Below are 26,337 nucleotides of genomic sequence, written 5' to 3' on the forward strand. Positions count from 1 at the left end.
CAACAAAAGGCCTCAGATTATGATATCCACATCCAGATAGGTTCATAGGGAGAGAGGTGATCCTTGAGGTATTACAGCCCTGAGACATTTAAACCTTAATAATAATAATAATAATAATAATAATAATAATAATAATAATAAATTTTATTTATACCCTGCCCTCCCCAGTCAAGACCAGGCTCTAACACCAGGTATAAAACAATTGATTAAAATACAACATAAAAACAAGATTAAAATACAACATTAAAATGCAGCCTCATTTCAGTAGAAACTCAAATAAAAAACTTTTTGGGGGATGAAAACGTCAGTGCTCTCCACTGCAACATCTCCACCATTATCACTTTCAGCTCTGTACACCTGGATGCTGTCATTGGAGACCTGTCTCTGGGTGCCTCTGCCTTGAATTGAGTGATCACCAGGGAGAGGCTTTCTTGGTAGTGGCGCCACAATTTGTACAACTCCTTCCCGTTATCTGTTGGCACGGTATGGAATTGGGTGGCATTTAGGTGCCAGGCAAAGTTGTATTTTCCAAGGGCATTTAAAACAGCTTTTAATAGTTTACTGGCTCCTGCAGTTTTATTACTGCCATTATGCTGTTGCTGTTTGGTGGTGTTTTATTGCTTGATTACGTATATTTTATTGTTTTAATCTGATGCCTTAAGAATCTAACCCAAAAGTCAGGGTAGAATTATTGCATTAAAGAAAGGAAATTACTCTAATTACACGAATTGGCTCTGAAAGGTCTGCATTGTTCTCTGTTTTCTGCCTTGAATTGTGCAAAGGCTGTGTTTCAGAGACCCTGGGCAATGTCATTTTCCAGGGTGCCTAAGATTTTATCTAGTATGGATGTCAAGTGCCAAGGAAACTAACTCTCCCAGCCTTTTTGGATCTGACAACTGCATCCTAGGTACAATGAGCCCTCAGGCATATGGTTCACAGTCCGAATTGGAGAAAATACTTGGGAAGGATTGATGCTTGACTTGTAAACTATGCTATTATAAATTGGGCATAAAAAGCTACCTTCTACCTTGTCAGGATATTTGGCAACATCGATGGCTAATACATTTTCTCCTTTAAACATTTTCTAAAATCCAAAGAAAGCTCATCTTCTGTCCCTTAATTCTGGGGTTTTAAATTATTAATGCAATAACGATTTTACGAGGTGAGTAAACTTTGGAAGTTCCATTTTGCTTTCAGTTTATGGCAATGTACTTTTTAACAGAACAATAGTGTCCTTAAAAATGTGCGGTTGAAAGGAATTTACTACTGCCCTTAACCAAGTGCTAATAATGTAATGCATCATTTTTTATTAATCCTTTTGTTATGAACGTAATGCCTTAGGCGGCAGACATGGCAGATTTGTCACAGGAAAATGAGACTGTCTGAATTACAAACACAGCTATTATTTTTGTTCTTGCTTTGCAATTACGATATAGACATGTCAAGTGTACGCAGACTGGCCACTGTGGGACAAATGATATTTCAGGTCCTTTCCTCTCTTACAATAGATTTTCTTTTCCCATTACATGACATTGGCAGAGGCAGCTTGTGCACTACAGAAGCTTTATTCTCTATTATATGGTATGGCTGCACTCCTGAAACGTAGAATAAGATATCTGGATGGCAAATCATTTGCTGGATCAAACAGCTGCATGTGATTTGATTTATTGCTTTATAAAACAATTTGCACCACTTAATATATATATATTTTTAAAAACCAATCAGTTTGCATCAAAACAATACAAATGCGACAATATTCAATACAATTTGCTAAAATTAGATAAAAACAAAACACAACTGTTTCATATAAAATGTATGAGTATAGCACACAAAAGCAGACATGGAGTAAGTTGACTGCATATGACCATTCATTGTTTTTCAAGAAGAGGATGGGACGGTGAGGTTGTTAACTAGATTTGCTGTTGTGTTTCAATGATCCCTCCCTGCCCAATCAGGGGTGCTTTGCTTATGATCTGGGTCATTCACACAGAGACAATGGCTTGAAACCTTAGTTTCCTATCCCAATTAAACAAGGCTTATAGTAAATCTGCCTGGAAACAGATAGCAACTTGATGATTTACAACAGTACTGTAAACGGGGGGGGGGGGGGAGATAATGATATCAATTCTGTAACATTATCAAGCCACTGTCAGGAGAAACAAAACCAAGGTTATTTTCACAAATTGCCATACCAGGCCAAGATCACACAAATTTGTGTGTTCAGACCCAGAGACCTCCCCTCTAAATAAAGTCATGCTTGACTCAAATTTTTGTTTTGGTTATTGGCAGAATTTAGGCCACAACTTTATTGATTACAGAAGGTGAGTGGTTGCATAGGCTCAGGTTCGACTAGCTCCCTGCACCCTTGCAGGCAGCGCTGACGCAGGGTACCAGCATAGGTCAGCCAAGGGTGAACACCTGGGTAGCTGAAAAGCTGGGAACAGACTATGTTCACCTCCCAGATGCCCCCCTGGACTCAGGCATGGGCACAACCCCCTCTTGGGGGTTGACCAAACCAGATGAGTCCCTGGATTCCTTTAACAGAATACCCTTCACATAGGGATGGCGAGACCGTTCTCCCATCCCTATCACCTGAACCAGTGCCTATCCGGAACCTTACAAGTTGTGACGATTTGCTACGCGGCAGGCGAAACCCAAATGGCAACCGCCAACCAGCCAAGTGGGGAAATTCCTGCCATGCCCATGTCCCAATGACAGATGACACATGATGGCATAGCAAGGTCAATCACAAAATGCCCTAAAAGTAGGGAGAGGTGTGTGGGTGTTCCAAATGCATGAGCTGAAAGAGAAGCTCTGGGTCACATGCATGGGTATATATAGGTCCCTTGTATATAGGTCCCTCGATCCATTTAGACTGCACCCCATTGGCCAGATTGAACCCAACATCGAGGGACCTACCAATCGGGTGTTGTGGCTGACCAATCTTACCCACCCACAACACAGGTGGTCAGTCTCCAGGTCTCACCGCAACACGTGCCCTCTTTTAGGGACATGATTTAACAAACTGCAACAGACCGAGTGATCAAAAGATGAACAGATACTGAAAAGCAAACTACATTCCCATGCACAGCACATTACAGTAGTCTTATTGTGTAGCTGTCCACATATGGACCACCATGGAAAGGTTACCCCTATGCAAGAATGGACTTAGTTGGCACAGCAACTTAAGTTGGTAATAGGTTACCTAAGCCTCTAGTAATGGCAATGGATCTTGGAGCACCCCCAAACTATGACCTGCTCCTTCAGTGCAATCCTGTCAGGAGCTGGTACACATCATATATATGCATTGCAAGTGAATGTTTTTCACTGAAAACATATTAATTAGTTGGACTTGGCCAATCTATCAATCGTAGATTTCAGATGTGAATTCTGTGACACTGGAACTGCCTGCTAAGGATGAATTTTCAGTTGTGACCATTTTGGTATAAGGCAGATTTCCCCAGTCTGGTTCCCCACAGATATTTTAGAGTGTGATTCCCATCAATTCCACCCAGCACAGCTGACTCAAAAATGATAGCAATTGTCGTCCAAAACATCTGGAAGGCACCAGGTTGGATAAGGCTGGTATAAACATTTCCTCATGCACTGACTAAGAATGACATAAAGATTTTCAAGAAAACTAACAAGCACATCAAATCCACGCAACCAGATTCTCCTCAACTAGACAAGCAGAGCATTTTTAAAAAAGAATGACACTCTTATCCATCTTTCCATATCAGAGTCCTTGAAGTGTACATGTATTTGGAAAATCATGTCACAATATTATATGTCTAATGACGTTAAACATATTTATTTTAGAAGGTCAGAAACAGTAGACAATTTAGTGAGCCAGCAAAAAAAGGGAACGTTTTAAGATGCCAAATGTATCTGATCCACAGCAAAAAAATAAATAAAACAAATCATGTTCCAAAGTTGGTCAGAGCATAATGGGAAGATGGGGAAAAGTGATGAATTAGCTGTGCACGAGGTAAATGCTGGTGGAAGAAAGAAGTGCTGCCTGCTTGGCATTCATAAGCCATGCGGGCACTGAAGTATGACTCTGCTGATCCCTGCTAGTTCAGATGGCAGATTTGGGACTAGCAGGATCAGTGTGGGCAGCTGAACTGCAGGTAAGTCTGAACTGCAGGTAAAGCCTCCTGTGCCATTCAGTAAGCTCATACTGGCAGTATTTCTCTGCCTACAATGCTGCCTGGACAAGCCACAAGTTGGCTTTTCTCCAGTAGGACTATGGGCAAAAAGACAACAGAGTCAACATTATGAAAGCAGCCGAGCGACCCTGATGCTCTCCAGAAATCTGATGTTAGACTGCTATTTTATTTTAAGGAAATGATGCTCCACTCCTCTTTATCATGATCTTTCATGACATGAAAAACTACTACACAGTGATTCATTCTACATTCTCCAAAGTGTAGTCAGCAAATTTTGCGCATAGTGCCACTTGAAGCACTGATAACGCCAGCCTTGGTATGGGAAAGAAAGTTAGCATCCAGTTGTTTATCAGTAGGGGGAGAGGTGAGGCATCAGGGAAGTCAGCACAATGCAAATGCATCAGCAGGAGCACCACATTGGCTCTGCCAGTGTGTTTGCACTTCACTGACTGCACTGCCTTCCCAAGCACCCCCTTTCCCTCCCAGTAAGCAACAGTGACCCATCTGCTGAGAAGCTAGCATAGCAGCTCCACACCATTCAGAGAGCCACTTGTGATCCACTGACCACAGGGATATCAAAGAGCTTTGGGATTGTGGATACTCTTTTTTTCTAAGCTTCAAGAATTGGCCCTTTTCAACAGCTTGGGTGGTACCTGTGCTTTAGCTTCATAACTCTGGATTATCAGGTGCAACAACAACAACAAAGATCACCGCATAGATGGGCACATTGGGTATAGCAGAGGCTGCCAACATCTTGCCCTCCAGAAGCTGTTAAATGCATTTTTTATATCCAACCTTTTGGTCCAGAGCTCCGCAAAGCAGTGAACATATTAATACAAAATAAATAGACAATAAAGGTACAAAAAATATAATCAATCAGTCAAAACATTATTTATTTATTAAATCTGCATACTGCCTTCATCTGCAGGTCTCAGATTGGTTTGCAACATATAATTACAATATAAAAAACCACACACACACAAAAACAGTATAAAAATAAGAACAAAAACAAACCAATAATCTGCAAAACAAACCAATAAACCCATAGGAATCCCCAAGAAGCTGGCAAGGCAGACAAGGTCAAGTAACACATTTTTTTTATAACATAAAATAGCAAGGTCACAAAATGCCAATCAATCACACTTAATATATGTTAAGAAAACCAATTAAACTTGTGGCAAGGAACAGAAAAAAGCTCCAATAAAGCCATCCCTATCTCTCAACTAGCTGATGCTTTGTAAACAATGTACTCAAGTGTACTTCCTCCCCTCCTGTTTCTCACTTGGAGAGACAGGTTCAACCAATAAGCTGTCCCCCAGGGACAGAACCCAGTTTACTTTCCCGTTGCAACCAACTGACAAAATACCCATTAATCACACAATATAGTGACCATAGCATGAAGAAAAGTATGGAGAATCATACAAATCTGGCACACAACACTCACTTTCCTCCCACCTCTCACCCAGGACTCCAACTTCTACCTACCCCATCCAGCATGGTTAATGGTCAGGGAGGAGTCAAAGTCCAGCAACCTCTGGCAGGGATCCCATTGACCACCGCTGCCCTATAGAAAGCCATTGAGGTCTAGCTGAAAGACTTCTAGACTTGGAATAGGAAGTCAAATCCTTGCTCAGTCTAGAAAATCACTAAGTGACCTCAAGACAGTCATTTCCCCTCAGTCTAATCTGTCAAACAGAATTGTTGCAAGAAATACAGTGGCGGTGGCAGCAAGTTGTGTGTGAAGAGAACCCAACAATTGTTGTGCTGAGCTAATGGAGAGGGAAGGAAGGATAGCAATTTAATAAATAAAACAAACAAGAAGTGTGGGTTCTACGTACACACTTTCAGAAGGATAAGCCTTATTCTTGCTGTTACGTCAAGGTTGTGATTGATTTCAGTTATTAAAGTGATTGCTTATTATAAATAAGCACTGTTGAGTCAGGAGGAACAAATGTTTCAAATCTGGGAAGCATCCTGCATGTTTATAGCATTGGACAGACAGCAACAAACAGCAGCTAAGCAACAACAATTTATTTTTTGTTGGCGATGTTATGCCTAGGCCTGTTATCAACTGGTTTCATCACTGTTGCTTCTTATTGATCCATTCTCATTATTCTTATTAGATCAACGTATGGCATTTACAACACAATGTACATTCTCTTATCTCATATTGGCACATCTCCTCCCACCTTCCTTTTATTAACTTTTAACACTGCAATCATCCTTACCTGACAAGCAAAGACTATTGGATCAGCCACTTTCTGAAGAATGCTTTCAATCTCCTCAACGGCTGTGTAGTATTCAATCTGTGTCGAAGCTTTAATGACTCCCTCACAGTAGACATTTACGTTTACAAAGCCAGCAGGAAAATCTTATAAAAGAGAAATAAAAAGCACAGAGGATAATAAGAGGACAGAGAAAAAGAGAAGGATCATCACCACCAACACTTTTCCACCCATCAAGTACAATGAATACAATTCACTGGCAGGAGACATTTTCGGTCATCCAAATTATCATACCCCCTGTTTCACCTATTTAACTGTTACATGTATCAACGTGGTCAGTGCGTTGTCCCACAAGCAAGATATAGGCCATGTTTGCACCATACATTTAAAGCACTATGACACTACTTTTGTACTCTTCCAATCATTCTGTCTGCCCAAGCATTCCAACTTGCCAGATGGAAAGATCCCCGTTTGCACTGTTTGGAGAGTCTCCTGACCATCCCCCAGAGCCAATGGGGATGGGGCTTGGGGGAAGGAAATGGGGGGGGGGAGCCCTGTTGCACAAGCAGAAGTCCTTGTGCTGGGCTTCTGCTGATTTGGTTTGTTAGGTGAACACTGCCCTCTGTTTACAGGGAGAGGTAGCCAGACCTGTTGAGCCTCAACATCACTTCAACAGCATCCCACAGGAAATGCGAGCAGCACAGAAACAGAGAAAGTTTGGGAACCACTGTGGTGTTATTATTTGCTGCCTTTACACTTAGTACATAAAATGAATCCTAGTGACTCAAAGTGTAAAGGGAAGTTTTTAATGTTTCATTATGTTTTTGTATATGCTGGAAGTCGCCCAGAGTGGCTAGGGCAACCCAGTCAGATGGGTGGGGTACAAATACTGGTATTATTACTACTGCTGCTACTATTTCCTACTACTTCCTACTTCCCCCAAGAGTGCTGCTGTTTGTCAAGGGTGCTAAGAGTCCCCCATTCCCCATACAGAGTTTCCTGTGAAGAGGGACTGGAAACTGTAGGTATGAAAAGGGAATAGGGCCCTCTGAACAATTTTCAGTAGCCTTAATAAACTTCAGGTCCCAGAATTCCAAGGGGAAAGCTATGGTACTTTAAAGTGGTATCATGCTGCTTTAAATGTATGGTTCAAATGTGGCCGTAGGAAGGCAGGCTTCACAAACTCCAGATGTTATGGAAGTTCTTAACCCGAGGTACTACTTCCGGGTTAGTGGAGTCTGTAACCTGAAGCGTCTGTAACCTGAAGCAACTGTAACCCGAGGTACCACTGTATCTCATTTTATTTAGTGGTTTTATATACTGGATAGGGATATAATAGCTTATATTTTAGCTGTACTTATCTGTTTGGTGCAACAACAACAAGAATGTCAATCACGTAACTTTGGCAGCATGCATGATTGCCTGAATATTTTGGGACAGGAAAGCATCAAGGCACATCATTTTATTGTATATAGCCACAGGCTAACCTATAGCTCAGTGGTAGAGCACATGCATGCAAAAGGTATCTCATTTCCTGGTATCTCCAGGTAGGGCTGGAAAGTATTCCAGTCCGAAAGCTGGGAGAGACAGTGCCAATCAGTATCTCCTGTAGAAAGCATGATACTGTTTATTTATTATTAAATCCATATCCCACCCTTCCTCCTAAAAGATCCCAGACTAATTTATTAGGGGGCTGGGGGCAAGGATGCCAATAGATGCCTTGATCCCTTGCCATTAGATCTTATTCATCTGAGTCACTCACTATTACATTTAAGGGTAATTGACCTCTGCATACCAGATGCAAGGGTCAAACAGCAGGAGAGAACTGTTGCCTTCAGACTGTAAGCTTCCCAGAAGCACCTGGCTGGACTACAAGATGTACATTTAATTCTGTCTAACAAGAGCTTCTTTTAGCAGTTGGCCACCTAACATAGATGAAATGTACCACCTATTTTCTTCTGTCAGATGTTTGGGAGGGTATCATCAACGATGCCAATAGGACTTCCCAAGACATGGTATGATTATTGGGCCCTGCTCACAAAAGACACGAAATTGCATAAAAATTATATATGTATTGCTCCATATGCAAATTAGAGCCCACTTTTGTAGATGGCATAAATTGGGGGTTGCACACAAGGAGTAACATGTCTTAGGGACAGAATGGCAACAGGTAAAGAAATATCATTTCCAGACCAGAAAAGCCTTGATCTGTTGACTTCTGCCTGGCACATAAGCTGTTCAAGGTACAAGAAGCTTTAAAACATGCAAGGAACTCAAGGCTCATGAGCTGCAAAGCAGTTGCACAGAAACTGGGATGGAGTGGATCATGAAGATAAATGTGTTCTTTCATATCTCAAATCCAAAGACAGCCCAAAGCATTTTGCTGCCTGGGGTGAAGGAAAAATATGATGCCACACATCCTTCCCTGTACAGAAACTGACCGGATTAGTTTCTTCAACACTGGTGACAGGGCAATGTTCTCCACTGCACTTGACGGCAGCAGACTGTTTTAGGGGACATGCTGTCTGGGGTGGCTCCCTCGTGGTGTCTAACAGTAGGGCTGGCCCTGCTGAAGTTCTAGCACTGGTAACATTTTGAATTTCTCTTTTTAGGTGAAGGGTTATCATTGTTTGGGAAGAGAAGTACAAATGGTGCAAAAGAACTCTAGAGGCTATTAAACACCAAAGGAAAAAAAATGGTTGAAGAATTCAGTATGAATAATTGTCAGGCAAAAGACCAGAAAAGGGGCGGGGGGGAGATACCCAAGCAACTTTCTGTAAAGCAAGAGAACATATTGCTAAGATTCATATAGTAATAAGAGAATATGTGCATCCACATTTTATAGAGGGAATAGATTGAGAATAGCAGTCTGTGACTAATCAATGACATTTTAAAAGACTGCCACCTGCCATTTTATCACACATAAACAATCCAATAAATCCAGTTTCTCATGAGCCCTGTGTTTTTATGTCTGTGCATTAATAAAATAGCACCCTGCATTCAAAACTCATGGATCAGGATCACCACAAAGCGGTGCTTTGAAATGGGTAGAAATTTTATTCTTTTAATTTGCTTTATGATGTGAAACAGCTATACACCTTTGCAAGGTAGTATTCAAACACAAAAATGGATAAATATATGCTGTGTTCTGATTGGAAGCAAAACTCTGTGTCAAAAGGCCAGTGAAGAGAGGAGGACTAGAAGGTGGGTCTCACCTGATCTCAGGTTGGTTGCATCCCTGCTGAGGGAGATAGTGACAGACTCTGCCAGTGCATTTGCACTGCACCAACCTTACCACTGCCTCCCCACCCCCTCCACCTCCCAGTAAACAGCAGTAACCAGAGGTGACATGAGCACTTCCTCCTTAGTACATCGTCTAATGCTACTCACTCACTTGCCTCTTGAGTCAGAATTTTACCTCCAGTAAGCTACTGGAAAGGAGACAAGAACTATTGTTTGATATGAAATATCCCTGTCCCCATTTCTTACCTAAAGCTTTCATATACCTGACCTTCTGACTCCAAAAGTGTGGCTCAGTCCTGATCCATTTGTTCTCTGTCACAAATTCAATCACCACTGAGTCATCAGGAACTTCGTCTCTCAAAAGAACGAAAATTTCTCCAGGATTCTACAAAGTAACAGTTACATCCAATTAGCCTTTCACATCAGGAAATGAAAACCAAACCAATGGAAATGACAAATTCTCATTGTGGGTTTTCATGTACGTCGCTTGAAACATTACCAGGAGGCATGTTTTGTCTGGATACATAAGGATATAAAAATGTTGACAGCCTACTTCACCACAGGATGAAGATGGGATTGCCAATGGGTACTGGTGGAAGCAATGGAGGCTAGTCCATTATGGCAAATGGGGCATTGTCCTACCAATCTGCCCTCAGAGAGCCCCCACTTGCTATCTTCTTCCATAGAACCATCATCCCCAGCCACCACTGCTATACGTTGAGCCACTCTTGGGATAGAAACATTTGAAGAGTGGTGCTTTTATTTCTCTTTTAAAAAATAAAAATAAAACAACAAATGGATAGATCTTACCTCACATGATATCCTTGTTGGCAACAGTAAGACTGCTGGGCTTTCTAATGTTTCAGAAGTCGCCTCAGTTTCCACACGGTGGTTTTCTAGCTTTAAGCTCCTTTTTAAATCCAAAGACAAGGCCTCATCTGCCAAAGAAATTACACTAAGTTCAGATGAGGGCAACAAAGATGGACAGCAGCAAGAAAACAAATCTTGGAAGGAACAGTTGAAGGAACTAGGTATTGTTTAGCTGGGAGAAGGGAAAGGGTAGTTTAAGGCTTAATAAATGTATAACCTGCTTTATGAGGGGATTTTTTTTTCATAAAGTAGCAAATAAGATAACACAACCAATACATATATAAGTTTTAAGGATTTAAAACATCCAATTAATTAGTCACCTTAAAAGGCCACCACAAAGCATAATCCATGTACTATAAGCAAACCAGCAGTTTGTGCTCCTTCTGAGGTAGTTTGTTTACCTTTGGTCCCCACCCTGCACTCAACTCTCACCTGTGGCTCCTAGAAGCTGTCAGCATGTGACAGAGGCCACAGCTTTTGACGGACTGACTAAACCAGGTGAGGATAGCCAATGGGTCTCAAACCCTCGGTGAGTTAGGGACTTCCCCTGCCTGTGAAGACAAGCTCCAGCGGACTGAATAGACAAGACCAATGGTGGGTCTCACAGTCCACAAGATGGTTTTTGCATGCACTGTAGAGGGAGGTGAGGGGCAGTTGGGGCCTTGGGAATATTTAGGGGACTAGCCTAGTCCCCCTAGTCCACTGACCACATGCCACTGCTGTGGAATCTGCTTGAAAAGGTGAATTCCATAGATGTGGGCTGTGTTCATATGCCCACCGGACACACTTGGAGCCCTCTTCAAATATCTGCAATAATTGTCACTTAGAACAGAAGAAGCACTTGTTTTCTGCCACCTAAGAGGGCAGGATTACACCTCATGGGCTTAAGTTACAGGAGCAGTTTGCCAATGGAACCAATTACTTTGAGGGATGGTGGGTTTTCCACGAGTCACGTCTCCCAAATTCATTCGTTCATCCGTTCATTTTATTTGTATGGCACTTTTGCACACAGACACACAATCATGCTCAAAGTGGCGGACAACACAGAAACAGGGATGCTTTTAAAACAAATACCGCAAAAAGAATTTCATAATAACACAGCAAAACAATAACATAGCAACGAAAACAGTGACAATAGAAAATATAAGAACATACCCAAAAAATCATATTGCAAATCAAAAGATAGCAAGTACATCGCTGTACCAGAACCCTTTCGGTTAGGAAAACTTTAGGAAAATGATTTAATATTTCAGAATATTAAAGTTAATGCTAATTAGACCATTTTTAAAAAGTTGCTTGCAAAGCATTAAAAATGAGCTTGGCTATTTGGCAAGGTCAAGAGTGCTTCTTAAATTTTCACAGCAGAACAATTTCTCATTGTTGCTGTTAATGTTATATTTGTTTACATAAGAGGTGCATATTCGGCTCTTCAGATGAAAAAGAAAACAATCCCAGAGTGGCTAACATAATTAAAATGCTAGAATAACAATAAAGACATAGAAAAGAGCACAAAGCAATATAAAAAGGAGTAGCATAAAGAATCATCAACCCTAAATTTATTGGTGTTGAGAGTTTTGTTGTTGTTTAGTTGTTTAGTCGTGTCTGACTCTTCGTGACCCCATGGACCAGAGCACGCCAGGCACTCCTGTCTTCCACTGCCTCCCACAGTTAGGTCAAACTCATGCTGGTAGCCTCAAGAACACTATCCAACCATCTCGTCCTCTGTCGTCCCCTTCTCCTTGTGCCCTCCATCTTTCCCAACATCAGGGTCTTTTCCAGGGAGTCTTCTCTTCTCATGAGATGGCCAAAGTACTGGAGCCTTAGCTTCACGATCTGTCCTTCCAGTGAGCACTCAGGGCTGATTTCCTTAAGAATGGATAGGTTTGCTCTTCTTGCAGTCCATGGGACTCTCAAGAGTCTCCTCCAGCACCATAATTCAAAAGCATCAATTCTTCGGCAATCAGCCTTCTTTATGGTCCAGCTCTCACTGGCATACATCACTACTGGGAAAACCATTGCTTTAAGATGCTGTCTAGGTTTGTCATTGCTTTTCTCCCAAGAAGCAGGGGTCTTTTAATTTCGTGACTGCTGTCACCATCCGCAGTGATCATGGAGCCCAAGAAAGTAAAATCTCTCACTGCCTCCATTTCCTCCCCTTCTATTTGCCAGGTGGTGATGGGACCAGTGGCCATTATCTTCGTTTTTTTTTATGTCGAGCTTCAGACCATATTTTGCGCTCTCCTCTTTCACCCTCATTAAAAGGTTCTTTAATTCCTCTTCACTTTCTGCCATCAAGGTTGTGTCATCTGCATATATGAGGTTGTTGATATTTCTTCCAGCGATCTTAATTCCGGCTTGGGATTCATCTAGCCCAGCCTTTCGCATGATGAATTCTGCATATAAGTTAAATAAACAGAGAGACAATATACAGCCTTGTCGTACGCCTTTCCCAATTTTGAACCAATCAGTTGTTCCATATCCAGTTCTAACTGTAGCTTCTTGTCCCACATAGAGATTTCTCAGGAGACAGATGAGGTGATCAGGCTCTCCCATTTCTTTAAGAACTTGCCATAGTTTGCTGTGGTCGACACAGTCTAATAATAATAATAATAATAATAATAATAATAATAATAATAATTTATTATTTGTACCCCGCCCATCTGGCTGGGTTTCCCCAGCCACTCTGGGCGGCTTCCATAAAAACCAGAAATACACTAAAATATCACAGATTAAAAACTTCCCTGAACAAAGGCTTTGTTGAGGGTAGGTGTTTGGTTTTAGCAGTCTATGATGTTCCATAGACACCAGTTTCTGAACTACAAATACCATGTTTCTTTACCTCTTCATCAGAGATGGGGGCCTGTGGTCCTCCATATGTTGTTGGACACCAGTTGCTAATAGCCCCAGGCAGTATAATCAATGGTCAATGATGATGGAGAGCTCAGTTGGTAGATCATAAAACCCTTAATCTTAGGGTCACAGGTTTGAGCCCCACATTGGGTAAAAGATTTCTGCATTGCATGGGGTTGGAATAGATGACCCTTGTGATCCCCTTCCAGCTGTACCATTCGATGATTCTGTGAACATCTGGAGAGCCACATGTTCCCCATCCCGGTTCTGTTTTACACAGAGTTCTTTGAAAACCAGTGGTCTTTTTCAAAGTGGCATTTTAATACCAGAGCTAAACATTTCACAGCCATGCAGCTAAATAACCGTGGACTGGAGGAGATGCTTGTTTCTCTGGCCTTCATTACCACCATTTCTAAATGTAAATGAACAATAAAGCAATTTCTCACCTTCAGAGACATTTCTAGCAAACAGACCACATAATTGCTTTGTTTTGTCATATAGCCAATGGCCTGTAAGCTTGTACCTTGTGGGAGGAGCACTTTGAATAATGGGGCCTTAAACACAGGTCCTTTCTTTCAGGATTCAAACATCTGAACTCATTAGCAGTATCTAATGATGCTTAGACTGTGTTCTGAGCTGGAAACTAAATAGAAAAATCTATGGCCCAATCCCCTTGGGTATTTAAGGTACACTGCTGCTGAGAATTATAGTCGATCACAAAGGGTAATGCTCTCTCTGAGGCTGCTTTCTTTGGCATGCTTTTGACAAATATCTATTGCCATTCTTTGTGCCAAAAGAATTAATCTCCAGTTGCACTTTATATCTCAGCAATCAAATATTAGCCCAGTATCCATTACATACATTTACTGTAAGAGTGATGCATTTAATTGAGTATTGTGCTGAGGCTTTGAGTTTTATTTCAGCCTTTTGCCTTAATTCATATTACTCAGTACCTCGTTTCAGCCAGCCTTATGCAAAATCATTTGGACTGAATTATGACTTTCAATTCCACATTTCCACATGAGCAGATGAAACGGCTTCAAAATCACACTTTTTATTTAATTAATTCTCACTACCCCAGCCTTTCTTCCAAGGAACCCAAGGTGGCAGACATGGTCCTCCCCACCCCACGCTATGTTTCTCCTCACAACCACCCTGTGAGGTAGGTTAAGCGGAGAGATAACAAATGGCCTAAGGCAGGGAAACTGGATGAGGTTGGCAGGCCGCATCCTGACACCTCACACCACCCTGCTGGCCCTGTCCACCTGTGAAACACCTCACATCACCATGATTCCCTTTTAAACAACATTCTCCAGCTTGGGTTTTGTTTGTTTGTTTTTATTTTTTTAAGAAACCCAAATCCTGAAATGGAAAAATACAGCTACAAAATACCATTGGCAAAGCAACAGCAGTGAGTTCTTACCAGCTCAGTTAAGAGTGGCTGGTCTCAGAGGGACACTGCTTTGCTATATATAACTATGGTGACATAAAATTGCCTATCAGATGATTCTCACATTATTTATTGGAATTAAGCATCATAAATCCTCATCAGCATGATTAGAATGCCATTAACAGGTGTTTTTTCATCCCTCCTTGGCCCTAACAAATCAATTGCTTTCACATCTGCCTGCACCTTATATTTCCCCAAAGGATTCCAGAGATCATATTGTTTTTCCATTTTCTTACTTGCATGCTGCTGACCCTCCCCTTCACCCTCCAGGCTTTGCACAATTCACTTTAGTCAATCACTCAGCATTGATTGTTGAGTCTGGAGCATTCCCCATCTATCTTTGTGTTATTGGATATATTGTTTACTTTCTGACCATTTGTCTTGTCAAGGGCTTGTTCTGTTCTTTCTAGTACTGCTGTCTCACCTTTTCATTTAGGTGTTGTACCTCTGAGACAGTAAACTTTCATTCCTGATCTATGTGGTCAGCAATATGCCCCCCCTCTTTTCTCTTGCGGATTCGGATGGGAGGATTTGTCTGTTTTGGTTCCCTCGGTTTCTCATTTTCAAATCTTGCATGAAGCTCTTCATACCATTCCTGCAGCAATTTGTGATTTTTACCTTTTTTTTAAAAAAAGAACCTCATGAAAATTCAGCAGCATTTTAGTGCAAACTTCCTCAAATATACATATCTTTGTATGCCAGTTTGATTAATGTGCACATTTTTGCAAGCAATTTCCGCTAAATTAATGCATTTTGGTATGTTGCTTTCATGAATACATTCATTTTTGTGCACATAGCCCTCCCTAATATATGCATTTTTGTAAACTTTGGAGAATCACAAAACTGGGATAAAGACTCTCCTCCCTGGAAGAGAGGGGAGTGGTTGTGGGCGGGAGCCCGAGCTCCGGATTGTATCCGGATTGGCGACCAGGCCTTATACCGGAATGATGGGGTGCATCTCTCAGACACGGGGAACGACATTTGGCTAGATCATCAGCAGTATTTGGGATTGGTTGCAGCTGTGATGGTATTGGCGGTGAGCCTTTTTTGGCTCAGGTGGCGGTTAGGCATCGGAATAATGTGTTGTGGTGTGTTGAAGAACTAGGTGTGGCCATCGCCTATGCCTTCAATTTTTGGGTATTCCGTTAAAGGAATCCGGCGGTCGTGTACTCTGTCCGATGCCTGCTTGGTGGGAGGCCATGGCACGACCCTCGGTGACATCAGGGGAGAGCCTATAGTTGGATTAGCATCAACAGGCTCCACCTACTGGTGAATAAACCCCCTTGTTTTAGACATCCAATGCCTAAGCCAATACCTTATCTTTTTTTTTTTTATAATGATATTTATTAAATTTTTGTTTAAACAATGAAAGACATACATAATAACATAGTATTTTCCAATATCCACATTTCATTCTCATTGTCAGAGCCACCCTGGGTCCCAGCTCACAAGAGACCAAAGTCCAGTCCAAGCTATATACAAAAGGTTTTATTGAAGATCATTGTCGTCATTACATCCAAACTCCGTGGCTCCGCATCTGTTACCCTTAGATGTTAGAAGTCCCCTCTGAGTCCGTCCCTCCCCTGCACCAATTTAAGAGGCTTGTACTGCTCCACCTTTTCCTCTCTTTCCTTTTCCGCAGGGTCTTCCTGCCCCCCTGTCTTCCCTCTTTCCGGGACTCCCCAGAGGCTGAGTCTTCTCCCGCCTGCTCCCCCCTCCTTCGTGCTTTGGCACCAGGCTCCTCCTCAGAGCTCTCCTCATTTCCGCGCGCCTCTATATTTGAACTTGGCGCGCGTACGTTGCCTCTGACCTTCCTTTCTACAGTTACGCTGCTCTCGGTACTACACTCCTCCCTTTCAGGCAGGACGTCTTGCTCCGAACTCCTCCCCCTTCCTCCTTCCTGTCCTGCTCTTTCTGACACACTGGCAACTCCCCCCCCTCTACTCCGTTCCGACGGGGGAGCTGGTCCCGCTTTGCCACTCCCACTGGGGATTCCCTCTTCGTTCCCCTCTCTCTGACTGATTCCCTCTCTATTGCCCCTTGGCCTGACCAGGGGGGCTCCCTTCTGGGAATCCTCTGATTCGCTAGACGGACTTTGGGACAACCTCGGCTCGTTGTCGTCCTCTTCCTCCTCGCCCTCGCTCTCTGTCTCCTCTCTCCCTAAAACCCTGACATCCATCCCCCCCTCGAAGCCCCCCCTTCCCCCCTTCCGCTCATCGGGTGCAGGTTGTGGAAGCTGCCGCTCTTCGGAGGCGGACGCAGGATACAGATTCTGCACCTCCATCTCCTCTGTTTGCAGTTCGTTGTACGAGTGTTCGAATTCGGGTTCTTGACCCAAGGTGTTCTCTTCTCCCTCCTCCATTGGTACCTGGTCCGGTGCTGCCTGCCAAGGTCCCGTCAGCCATTTCCTGCGCCAGTCCTCCTCTGGTTGCTCGTCCCACCAATAAGAGGGTTCTGTGTCCACCCCCGAACACGATCCCCTGGGCGAGTTGGAGTCCGGCGACCTTTCTTCAGCTGAAGAAAAGCCGTGGAAAGTGCTGCCTGAACATGTGGGCGTAAAGAGCCAGTCATCAAAGTACTCGGCTGGCATGGGTCTATGAGGGAAAAGGGCATGGAACTCGTCTTTTAAAAGAGGTTCGTCTAAGGCGTAGCCCGGCACCCAACCATTGGCACTGACTGGGGCACCCTCTCTGACTAGAAAATATTCTACTCCCTCTTGCCCCCATCTCGAGTCCAGGATCTCTGTGACCTCGTTGAGTGGTTCGGCCCTAGGCGCCCTCTCCCTCTCCTGTGACTTAGTGTGTTGTTGCGTGACTGTGTCAGACTCCTGAAACCTGTGCGGTGCCTTGTAGGGAGTGAGCACCGATCTATGAAAGACCGGGTGCACTCTGGAACCTTCGGGGAGGGCTAGTCGAAAGGCTACAGGGTTGATTTTAGCCTCCACCTGGTACGGCCCTAACTGCCTGTGCCCCAGCTTCTTCTTGGCCAACGACTTGGCTGGCATCGCTTGGGCCGCTAACCACACCCAGTCCCCCACCTGGATCTCCTCTCCCTCTCTCCTGTTTTTGTCAGCCTGCACCTTATATGCTTGCTTGGCCAGCTCTAAATGTCTCCGCAACTCTTCGTGCACCTCCTGCAGCTCCGCTGCAAACTGGTCGGCTCCTTGCGGCACCCCCTCTCCCGGTGCCACGAACCCCGGGAAGGTTCTGGGGTGACGACCATTGTTCGCGAAAAACGGCGTCACCCCCGTGGACGCGTGCTTCGTGTTGTTATAGGCAAACTCTGCCATCGGCAGGTAGTCCACCCAAACTGCTGGTCGCTGGTTGGCGTAACATCTCAGGTACTGCTGCATGATCGCGTTGACCCTCTCAGCTTGGCCGTTGGTTTGTGGGTGTCTCGCCGATGTGAGGTTGATCTTGACGTTCAGGATACCTAAAAGCTTCTGCCAAAAATTGGAAACAAACTGGCGCCCCCTGTCGGACAGGATGGACTGCGGCAGCCCATGCACCTTGAACACGTGATCGATGAAGAGTTTGGCAGTCTGTTCCGCCGTCGCCACCTTTGCGCATGGAATGAAGTGCGCCATCTTGGTGAACAGGTCCACAACCACCAGTACCGCCGTCTTCCCCCTGGAGCTGGGCAGGTCAGTAACGAAGTCCAGAGCTACCCTCTCCCACGGTTGCTGTGGCGTTTCCAGCGGTTCCAACAGCCCCGCTGGCTTCTGGTGTACTGGCTTGAACCTCTGACAAGTGTCACACCTGGCGACGTAATCCGCTACCTCTCCACGCATCCGGGGCCACCAAAAGTCTCTTGCCACCAGTTCTATTGTCTTCTCCTTACCGAAGTGGCCCGCACTGGGGGCGTCGTGCAACTGCTGCAGAACCTTTGCGCGAAGCTCGTCGCTTGGCACGTAGAGGGCACCTTTGCGAGTTAGCAGCCCGTCGCGTAGTTGGAACTCTTCGCCACTCTGCACACCTCTGCGCAATTCCTCCATCTTGGACTGTGCGAACTGATCCACTTGCAACGCGCGTCGCACCGCGTCCAGATCTACTGTGGCGGCAGCGCACGACCACGCCTGCGGTGCGAAAATGTGCTTGGCTGCTACAGGCGCCGCTTCATCGAGATATTGCGGTTTCCTGGATAGCGCATCGGCTATAACGTTGGAATCTCCTGGGACGTACTCTATCCGAAAGTCGAAATCCGCGAAGAATTCCGCCCAGCGCATGTGCCTCTGGCTTTGGAGCTTCGCCGTGCGCCAATACTCTAGGTTCTTGTGATCCGTGCGGACCTGTACTGTGTGCTTGGCTCCTATGAGGAAGTGTCGCCACGCTTTGAAAGCTGCGTGAATGGCTAACAGCTCCCTGTCCCATATGGTGTAGTTTTGCTCCGCTTTGCTGAGCTTTCTGGAGTAAAAGGCACCGGGTCTCCAGTTTCCATGTGGATCTTCTTGCAGGAGTACGGCTCCAACCGCTCTGTCTGACGCGTCGGTCTCTAGTCGTATGGGCTTGCCTGGATTCACGTGCAGCAGCTGCTCCTCGGAGGCGAAAAGGCTTTTAAGCTTCTGAAAAGAGCGCTCCGCCTGTTCCGTCCACACGAACCTCTTTTTCTTGGAACTGAGAGTGTCCGTGATCGCTGCCGTCTCCTTTGCAAAACCTCTGATGAATTTGCGGTAGAAGTTGGCGAAGCCGATGAATCTTTGGACTTCCTTCCGATTGCGAGGGCTCTTCCAGTCCAACACCGCGCGGACCTTGGCGCTGTCCATGGCCAGCCCCTTGTCGGACAGCTTGTAGCCTAGGAAATCCACGTCCGTCACATCAAACTGGCACTTCTCTAACTTGGCGTAGAGCTTGTTCTCCCGTAGTCTCTGCAGGACTTCCTTTACGTCCTTCTCATGGGCCTCCTCCATTTCCGAAAAGATCAGGATGTCGTCGAGGAAACACACGCATTTCTTGTAGAGAAGTCCCGCTAGCACGTGATGCATAAATGCTTGGAAGACGTGAGATCCATTTTGGAGACCAAATGGCATAACTCTGTATTCGTACGTGCCCAGAGGCGTGAACATGGCCGTCTTCCACTCATCGCCCTCCCGGATGCGTATGAGGTTATACGCTCCACGCAGATCCAATTTGGTGAAGATCTTCCCCTTCCTTACGGTTGCCAGGAGATCATCTATCTTGGGCATGGGGAAGGCCTTGGGTTTGGTCTTACTGTTTATGAATCGATAGTCCACAATGAGTCTTTTCTGGGGCGTGTCTTTCTTCTTTACAAAGAAAACAGGACTGCCCCCCACCGCTTTCGATTCTCGGATGAATCCGCGCTTCAAATTGTGCTCTATGAACTCCCTGAGTTCTTGCATCTCGTCCTCAGACATGGAATACAGCTTTGCAGTCGGCAACTGCGCCCCTGGCACCAGGTCGATGGCACAATCATAAGGCCTGTGGGGCGGCAACTGGTCAGCTTCCTTCTCGCAGAAAACCTCCAGGAACCCCTCGTACTTGCGGGGTACTGCCTGCACCATGCCAAGTTGCAACTGCTGCTCAGCTCCCTCCTCCTGGCTGGACTGGATGCAATGTTGAGCACAGTACGATGAGCAAAAGGTGATCTGCCGTTGGTACCACGCTACAGCAGGACTGTGTCTCTCCAGCCAACTCATGCCTAATACTATAGGCGTGTCTGAAAGGCGGGTGACATTGAAGCTGATGACTTCTCGATGATTTCCAATCCTCATCACCATGGGAGGCGTCTGTTGCACAACTTGTCCTCCTAGCAATTTCCTGCCATCCACCGTGACTACGTTCAGAGGTGTTGTCGCTGGCAGAAGCCCTATGCGATGCTGCTTGACAAAGTGCGTCCCCACAAAATCTGCGTTGCTCCCAGAATCAATCGTGATGGGGACTTCCAGGGTGGTTCCATTCGGCAACTGAAGTGTTGCAGTGAGCTGCACCGCTGGCTTGGGTGGTAAAGGGTCTGTGCGTTGCAAAAGCGCTGGGGACTGCTCTACAGATTCGCCTGGCTGAGCCCCAGCAGCTCTGCTTCCAGCCAGGCACTGTCGTTTCCCTGAGGTTGCTCTGCTTGCATCATTTCTGCTGCAACAGTTGCTAAAGCTGCAGTGTGTTTCTGCAGCCTCTGGGGACACTCTTTCGCCATGTGCTGTGCACTGTCGCAAATGTAACACTTCCTGGTCCCTCTAGGAGGCTTTGCCTTCACTGCACCGGAAGCTGGGGCTCTGGCTGTTGCTTGAGCCTTAGCACCACCAAGTTCCATGGGCTCCTCCCCCTGCCTTCCCAGTGGCGAAGGATGTGACTGACTGAACTCCCTGGGGATGAAAGAAGACGTCCTCGCTGGTGGACGCACCTGACGTTCTTCCTCAGTGTGCCAAGGACGTCCCTCGTGCCGTATCCCAATCGCCAAAGCCCTCTGCACAAGCTCCTCCAGGGTCTGGGGTCTGTCTCCCCTGGCAAGTTCATCCTTAATGGGACCGCTGAGCCCCTCCCAGAACAAATCCCTCACAGGTGCACAATCCTTCTCCCAGCTTAGCGCAGTCAGTAAAGCAAAAAATCTAGAATGGTACTGACGCACAGTGGCTTTGCCTTGCCGCAATCCAAAAATTTCCCTGCGTGCAAGATCCACATCTACAGTAGACTGGAAGCAGGCATCCATCGCTTTAATGAATTCATCTGCATCGCGGCGGGCAGGGCCATCTTCACGCCACAAATTGCGCAACCAGTCTCTGGCCGGCCCATGCAAGTGAGAAACAATAAACCCCACTTTCTCCTCCTCATCCTTAAAGTCATGACGAAGCAAGTGCAATGCATACAAAACGTCTGCTCTGAAACTGGGGTAGTGCTTCAGGTTCCCATCGAAGTGGGTGACTAGGCTGCCCCCCCTCCGTCCAAGTCCAATCCCCTCTGATCTGGACCCTGGGAACCCTTCCCTGCTTGCACGTTCCCACCTTGTTTGCAGGTCCTGGCAGCGCTTCTCCATTTCGTCATGCTTCTTCTGAGACGCAAGGACTGCAGCAGTGAGTTCGGAAACTGTAGTTCGCAGCGCTGTCAACTGCTCCTCCGCAGTCATGGCTGTCACCGTTCGTGAGCTTTGCAAAAAAAAAAAATTTTGCGTTCTTTGGAGGGGACTTTCTGTCAGAGCCACCCTGGGTCCCAGCTCACAAGAGACCAAAGTCCAGTCCAAGCTATATACAAAAGGTTTTATTGAAGATCATTGTCGTCATTACATCCAAACTCCGTGGCTCCGCATCTGTTACCCTTAGATGTTAGAAGTCCCCTCTGAGTCCGTCCCTCCCCTGCACCAATTTAAGAGGCTTGTACTGCTCCACCTTTTCCTCTCTTTCCTTTTCCGCAGGGTCTTCCTGCCCCCCTGTCTTCCCTCTTTCCGGGACTCCCCAGAGGCTGAGTCTTCTCCCGCCTGCTCCCCCCTCCTTCGTGCTTTGGCACCAGGCTCCTCCTCAGAGCTCTCCTCATTTCCGCGCGCCTCTATATTTGAACTTGGCGCGCGTACGTTGCCTCTGACCTTCCTTTCTACAGTTACGCTGCTCTCGGTACTACACTCCTCCCTTTCAGGCAGGACGTCTTGCTCCGAACTCCTCCCCCTTCCTCCTTCCTGTCCTGCTCTTTCTGACACACTGGCAACTCCCCCCCCTCTACTCCGTTCCGACGGGGGAGCTGGTCCCGCTTTGCCACTCCCACTGGGGATTCCCTCTTCGTTCCCCTCTCTCTGACTGATTCCCTCTCTATTGCCCCTTGGCCTGACCAGGGGGGCTCCCTTCTGGGAATCCTCTGATTCGCTAGACGGACTTTGGGACAACCTCGGCTCGTTGTCGTCCTCTTCCTCCTCGCCCTCGCTCTCTGTCTCCTCTCTCCCTAAAACCCTGACACTCATCTTTAGACTTCCTCACATCTCTTGTTCCTGCATTCTAAACTCATAGATTTTGCTAGCAAATTATTAACTTGTTTCAATTCATATAATGTAATTTTCCAATATTAAATCTCAAATTTTAGAATTTAAATCACTCTTTTGGAGACTTAATTATAACATACTATTTATCCAAAATTTGTCTTTTCTTTCAATTGCATTAAGATTTATATTCCTTATAACTAATTTGTTGGAGCCATACTATTACTAATCTTACATCTTTCTTAACATTCATACAGTTTACAATATTTTTGTAGATAGTCCTTAAATTTCTTCCAGTCCTCCTCCACCAGTTCTTCTCCCAGGTCTCGGATTCTGCCAGTCATCTCCGCCAGTTCCATATAGTCCATCAGTTGCATCTGCCATTCTTCCAGTGTGGGCAAATCTTGAGTTTTCCAGCATTTGGCGATGAGTATCCTTGCTGCTGTTGTAGCATACATAAAAAAAAGTTCGATCCTTCTTTTGCACACTCTGGCCGACAATGCCTAAAAGAAAGGCCTTTGGTTTCTTAGGGAAGGTATACTTAAATACCTTTTTCAGCTCATTATATATCATTTCCCAGAAAGCCTTCACTCTAGGGCAAGTCCACCAGAGGTGAAAGAATGTTCCTTCAGCTTATTTACACTTCCAACATTTATTGTCAGACAAATGGTATATCTTTGCAAGCTTGACTGGAGTCATGTACCACCTATATATCATTTTCATAATGTTTTCTTTCAAGGCATTACATGCCGTAAATCTCAAACCTGTGGTCCATAACTTTTCCCAGTCAGCAAACATGATGTTGTACCCTATGTCCTGTGCCCATTTTATCATAGCTGATTTGACCGTTTCATCCTGTGTATTCCATTTTAGCAGCAAGTTATACATTCTTGAAAGTATCTTAGAGCTGGGTTCTAACAGTTCTGTTTCTAACTTTGATTTTTCCACCTGGAATCCTATCTTTTTGTCCAACTTAAAGACTTCTTTAATCTGAGCATAATGTAACCAATCTCGCACTTTATCTTTTATTTTCTCCATACTCTGCAACCTCCAGTTATCTCCATCTTTTTCTATTATTTCCCAATATTTCAGCCATTTGGCCTCCATATTGAGTCTTTTCGGGGCCTTAGCCTCCATTGGTGATAGCCACCTTGGGGTCTTATTTTCCAATAAGTCTTTATATTTTAACCAGACATTGAACACTGCTTTTCTGACAACATGGTTCTTAAAAGCCTTATGTATTTTAGCCTTGTCATACCACAAGTATGCATGCCATCCAAAAGTATTGTTAAATCCTTCCAAATCTAAAACATCTGTGTTTTCGAGGAGCAGCCAGTCCTTCAACCAGCAGAAAGCTGCTGATTCATAATACAACTTTAAGTCCGGCAGGGCAAAGCCCCCTCTTTCTTTAGCATCAGTTAATATCTTAAACTTAATTCTGGGCTTTTTGCCCTGCCAGACAAATTTAGAAATATCTCTCTGCCACTTCTCAAAACACCCCATTTTGTCCACAATCTGCAAAGTTTGAAACAAAAACAACATTTTTGGCAATACATTCATCTTAATAGCAGCAATACGTCCTGACAAGGAAAGTTTCAATCTTGACCAGACTTCTAGATCCCTTCTAATTTCAGACCAACATTTTTCATAGTTATCTTTAAATAAATTCATGTTCTTCGCTGTTATGTTTACCCCTAGGTATTTTACTTTTTTAACCACATTTAATTCTGTCTCTTTCTGAAACCTTTCTGATTCTAAAGAGGTCAAATTTTTTTCCAAAACCTTGGTTTTTTGCTTATTAAGTTTAAATCCCGCCACCCGACCAAACTCATGAATCAGTTGCAATACCCTTTTGGTACTAGGCTCTGGCTCCTGTAAGGTCAATACTAGGTCATCTGCAAATGCTTTAAGTTTATACTGTTTCGCTCCAACCTGAATACCTTCCACCAACCGGTCTCCTCTGATCATATTTAAGAGCACTTCCAGGACCGATATAAATAACAAAGGGGAAATAGGGCAACCTTGTAGTGTTCCTTTTTCAATTTTAAACTCTTCCGTCACCACATTGTTCACTATCAATTTTGCCTTTTGCTCCGAATAGATTGCCTCTATCCCATTCTCAAATCCCCGCCCCACTCCCATTCCTTCCAAGTTTTTCTTCATAAACTTCCAAGAAATATTGTCAAAGGCCTTCTCCGCATCTATAAATATCAACACTGCTTTTGTATTGATATTTGTTTGCAAGAGTTCCAAAATATCAATAATGTTCCTTGTATTAGCAAACAAATGTCTACCTGGGAGAAAGCCTGCTTGGTCCTTATGAATCACTTCATTTAACACTTTTTTAAATCTACTTGCTAAAATGTCTGCAAATATTTTGTAATCCACATTCAGGAGGGAGATGGGGCGGTAGTTCTTAAGTTGTGTCTTTTCAGTTTCTAGTTTGGGTATCAATGTGATGAAAGCCTCTTTCCACGACTCCGGTGCCTTCTTCCCTTCCATAATTTCATTGCAAACCTCCATTAATGGGTGTATCAGATAGTCTTTCAATGTCTTATAATATTTGGAGGTGAGTCCATCTGGCCCTGGAGATTTGCCCAGTTGCATGTTCTGAATGGCTTCTTCCATCTCTTGTTGTGTTATTTCATAGTTCAGGATTGTTCTATTTCGCGGAGACAACCTTGGTAAGCCATTCTTCTTTAAAAATTGTTCTATCTCCGATTCGTTTTGCGGCCCTTGTGTATATAATTGTTTGAAATATCTCTGGAAACACTTTCTGATCTCCATTGGGTTCTGAATATTTCTTCCTTCAATTTCTAAATTTGTTACCGTGTTCAGTTTTTGTCTCTTTTTCAGCTGCCATGCTAGCAGCTTTCCACATTTATTTGCCGATTCAAAGGATCTTTGTTTCATTAGCTTAACTTTCCATTCCACTTCCTGATTTATCAATTTTGAATATTGTGCTTGGTAATGTTTAATTTCTCTTAGAATCTCCTTTGATTTCGGTCTCAATCTCAGCTTCTTCTCACCTTCCTTAATTTTCTCCAAAATCTTGTCTTTTTTCTCATTCTGTACTTTTTTCTTTATAGTATTCTGTTGTATCAGAAACCCCCTCATAACCGCCTTACTTGCGTCCCAGACAGTTCTTTTTTCCACCGTGGTGTTCAGGTTTATCTCAAAGTAGTCCTTCAAAGCTTTTTGGGCCTTTTTAATAATCTCCTGATCTCTAAACAAGTTGTCATTCATCCTCCATCTAAAGGAGCCGGTTGAGGTTAGTCTCATATCAATCTTTACAGCGTTATGGTCGAAGCAGGTCTTTGGGCAGATTTCCACTTTTTTTATCTTAGGTGCCAGGCCTCTAGTTGTCCATATTTGGTCGATTCTTGTCCATGTCAGTTGGGCTTCAGAAAAGAATGTTCCTTCTCTTCCTAGAGGGTTCTTTGTTCTCCAGATGTCAATCAAGTCCATGTTGTCAGTCAATTCAAAAAATGTTTTAGGTAGTCTGCCTTCTTTTGTTACATTTTGGCTGTGCGACTTATCCATGTTAGTTGATACCACCCCGTTCATATCTCCCATCATAATGATGTTATCATAGTTCAGATAGTCCAGCATTATCTCA

At 44.4% G+C, this 26,337-nt stretch overlaps 1 protein-coding gene across 1 annotated transcript in view; it reads right to left on the minus strand.

Annotated features, from left to right (window-relative positions):
* Positions 1 to 26,337, minus strand: part of BANK1 (B cell scaffold protein with ankyrin repeats 1) — a 196,213-nt gene that overhangs the window by 111,404 nt on the left and 58,472 nt on the right. Inside the window, exons 3-5 of the mRNA XM_081876829.1 lie at positions 10,448 to 10,575; positions 9,884 to 10,022; positions 6,398 to 6,540 (exon numbers count right to left, since the gene is read on the minus strand). Coding sequence (XP_081732955.1) covers positions 6,398 to 6,540; positions 9,884 to 10,022; positions 10,448 to 10,575 — 410 coding nt within the window. The remainder of the gene's footprint in view (positions 1 to 6,397; positions 6,541 to 9,883; positions 10,023 to 10,447; positions 10,576 to 26,337) is intronic.

The sequence above is a fragment of the Podarcis erhardii genome, assembly GCF_964252035.2.
Source record: "Podarcis erhardii genome assembly, chromosome: 9".
Taxonomy (NCBI): domain Eukaryota; kingdom Metazoa; phylum Chordata; class Lepidosauria; order Squamata; family Lacertidae; genus Podarcis; species Podarcis erhardii.